Below are 3360 nucleotides of genomic sequence, written 5' to 3' on the forward strand. Positions count from 1 at the left end.
TGTAACTTCGTTATCGTTACAGTTACCAAAGAAAAAAAGTAACGCAGTTACCAGTAAAGTTACCAAAAAAGTAACTTGTAACTGTAACTTCGTTACAAGTAACGAGTTACTTCCATTCCCTGTGTTTTTGTTAATTATGACCTTCACCCGGAGTCCTAGTAGTGTACCACTTATCTGCCATTCGCATATTTTATTGCAGATTTTGGATCTGTACATTCAAATATATACAGGGTAATCCATTTTAACTTAGACAGCCAAATAACTCGAAACATCGCGATTAAATAAAAAAATTAAATTCGAAATAGAACTCTCAAAAATGTCAAATTAGGATTAATATATAATAAATAAGGCTATGAGAGTCAATACACTGCGTTAGAATTGCAGGAAATTAATCAATTATGTGTCGATACTTACAAAAATTGTTTAATTAAGACAGACGTTTCAGCCTACTTCCGGGCCATCTTCAGTATACAGAGATCGTCGATAGCACTTCCATCCGAACCAACGAGTTATCGTTCACCTTATATTCATAGTTGGAACAAGATTCGTAGGTCTTGTGGCCAGATTGAATCGAAAGATACTACACAATTGACCATAATCATAAAGTTAACAAATTAAAGAATTTTTAGATTACAAAGTGAATCCATGTTAAAGATGAATAAAAACTCACCCGTTCGAATGTGAAAGTTTCAAATAAATTAATACACAATATATGCATGGAAATGTAGAAGTTGTCACAATGGTTTAAATTACGTCTAAGCGAGTCGACAGTTCGCAGTCAATTGAGAATAGCAAAGTCAAATAATGTATACAAATTACAAGCATAATAAATACATACTTCAAGTCTTATTTTAATTTCTTTGGAATAATGTTTTAGAGAAACGAATGGCTGTGCGATTATAAATGTAAAACAAGAATAATGATTTAGAAATTACGTGAGTAATACAATTGCACAGTCATGAACACCCAAGATCAGAAGTAAATGAGCCTTATTCGTTACAATAAATTGAATGTAATACAATACAATTAAATACAAATGTAATTATCGCAATTGTTCGAGAATGGGCATATACGATTCATGTAAAAAATCTGTGTCAGATTGTAGATTGAGGCTGTTTTTTTGCAACTTTATATACAACATTTCAGATATACGTCGTCTGTAAAACCATCTTTCAGTATCCATAATTTTGACATCCTCCCAATCAAAATCATGGTTCAAATTTAATCGGTGTTCACTGAGAACAGAAAGATTACCATTGCGTTTACGGATGTCATTCTTGTGTTCTTTGATTCTTACTCCTAATGTGCGCTTAGTTTGGCCAACATAAGACGCATCACAGTCATTGCAATTAATTTTATAAATCACGTTCCTTTTATGGAAAGTGGTCAGGCAATCTTTCTGCGCTTTAATAAAACAGTTAAGTTTATTCAGACTGCAAATCGCCAATTTAACACTCAAATTTTTGGCTATTTCTGTAAACCTATCTGTCATCTTTCTGATATATGGTATAATGAACCATGTTTTTATCTCTTCAACATTATTCATAATTGTGTCAGTATTTTGTTGATTAGCGGTTTTTTTATTCACTAATGATTTCAACCTGTCATTAATTGTGTTAAAAATAATATCTAACGGATAGTCATTACAAAGTAAAGTTTCTATAACAAATATTAAATTCTTTTTGTGGAATTTTGGAACAGACAAAAGAAATGCTCTATCTACCAGACCCATAATCGTACCCATTTTTTGAGAAAGAGGATGTTGAGACATAAAATTTATGTACCTACCAGAGAAAGTAGGTTTATGATACCAATCATATTCAATTCCTCCATTGAATTTAATCAACGTCAAATCCAAAAAATTTAACGTCAAGCCACCAATTTCCATGGTGAATTGTAGTCGTGGATGAAAAGAATTAAACACCCTGAGGATCTCTGTCGTTTTTTCTTTTGGTGCTGCTAAAGCAACATCATCGACATATCTTACATAAAACGGAAGATGAATTCCCAAAGTGTTCAAGGCTCTCTCCTCCAAATCCTGAAGTACTATGTCCGCGATCACGGGTGATAAAGGTGATCCCATCGGCATGCCGAACTTTTGTCGATATATAGTGTTATCAAATGAAAAATATGCTGACTCAAAAACGAGTTTCACAGCTATCAAAAATTCGTTTTTGGGAATATTAGTTATTTTTGAAATCGAATCCCATCTATGGTTGATACTATCAAGAGCTGAGTCTGTAGGTATATTCGTGAAAAGTGACACGACATCTAGAGAAACCAAAATTTCGTTGTTATCGAGAGAAATGTTGTTTATCTTTTTTGTTAATTGAAAACTGTTTCCTATGTAACTTGGAGCATTGCAACTGACTTTAGAAATAATTTCATGCAAAAAAGATGCCAATGGATACAATGTGCTGTCAATAGCCGAAACTATTATTCTAAGGGGTATGTCTACTTTATGGATTTTGGGTAATCCATACACACCAGGAAGAACCCCATCACTCACATAAAGATGGTTATAATCTAGTTGTGAAATATATTCTTTTTTCTTCCAACTTGTCAAAAGTATCCTTAGTTTCCTAGTCAGACTAATAACCGGATTCTTATGAATAATTTCATATGTGCTGTTATCGTTAAGTAACATCAACATTTTTTTGTTTGTACTCATTGATATCCATTGCCACCGTCACGTTACCTTTATCAGCTCTTGTAAGGATAATATTTTTATTCTGTTGTAAGAAAGTCCTAGTCATCGTCCACATTGACTGTAATTTATTCTTTAATCTATCCGTATGGTTAATGCATGTGGAAAGACCGTTCACGATTGGTATAATCCTATTTCTAATCTCAGACCTAAGACTGACGTGTACCTGATTAATGCTATTTTCAATGTACTTTATATATTCTAAAGTTGTTCTTTTGTAATTGAATGGTGGTAATGAAAAATTCTCCCCTAACTGTAATAAGCAACAAACTGTCTTGGGAATGTTAATGGAGGTCAAATTAATGAACCATTTATTTTTGAAATTATTTAACGAAGAAGTAGCACAATCAAAATTGTTCGAGAATGAGCACGATTCATGTAAAAAAATCTGTGTCAGATTGTAGATTGAGACTGTTTTTTGCAACTTTATATACAACATTTCAGATATACGTCGTCTGTAAAACGAACTGTCGATTCGCTTAGAAGTAATTTAAACCATTGTGACAACTTCTACATTTCCATGAATATATTGTGTATTAATTTATTTGAAACTTTCACGTTCGAACGGGTGAGTTTTTATTCATCTTTAACATGGATTCACTTTGTAATCTAAAAATTCTTTAATTTGTTAACTTTATGAGTATGGTCAATTG

General features: G+C 32.4%; 1 protein-coding gene across 1 annotated transcript; it reads right to left on the reverse strand.

Annotated features, from left to right (window-relative positions):
• Positions 1-1042: 1042 nt before the first annotated feature.
• LOC108764536 (uncharacterized) lies at positions 1043-2089 on the reverse strand. The gene has a single exon (XM_018512822.1). The coding sequence runs from the start codon at positions 2087-2089 to the stop codon at positions 1043-1045; it is 1047 nt and encodes a 348-aa protein (XP_018368324.1).
• Between the last annotated feature and the right edge of the window lie 1271 nt (positions 2090-3360).

Source organism: Trachymyrmex cornetzi, unplaced genomic scaffold (genome assembly GCF_001594075.2).
Source record: "Trachymyrmex cornetzi isolate Tcor2-1 unplaced genomic scaffold, Tcor1.1 scaffold435, whole genome shotgun sequence".
Lineage (NCBI taxonomy): Eukaryota > Metazoa > Arthropoda > Insecta > Hymenoptera > Formicidae > Trachymyrmex > Trachymyrmex cornetzi.

Coding starts and splice junctions, on each gene's coding strand:
- LOC108764536 (XM_018512822.1), bottom strand. CDS start 2,089: ATGCCGATGGGATCACCTTTATCACCCGTGATCGCGGACATAGTACTT.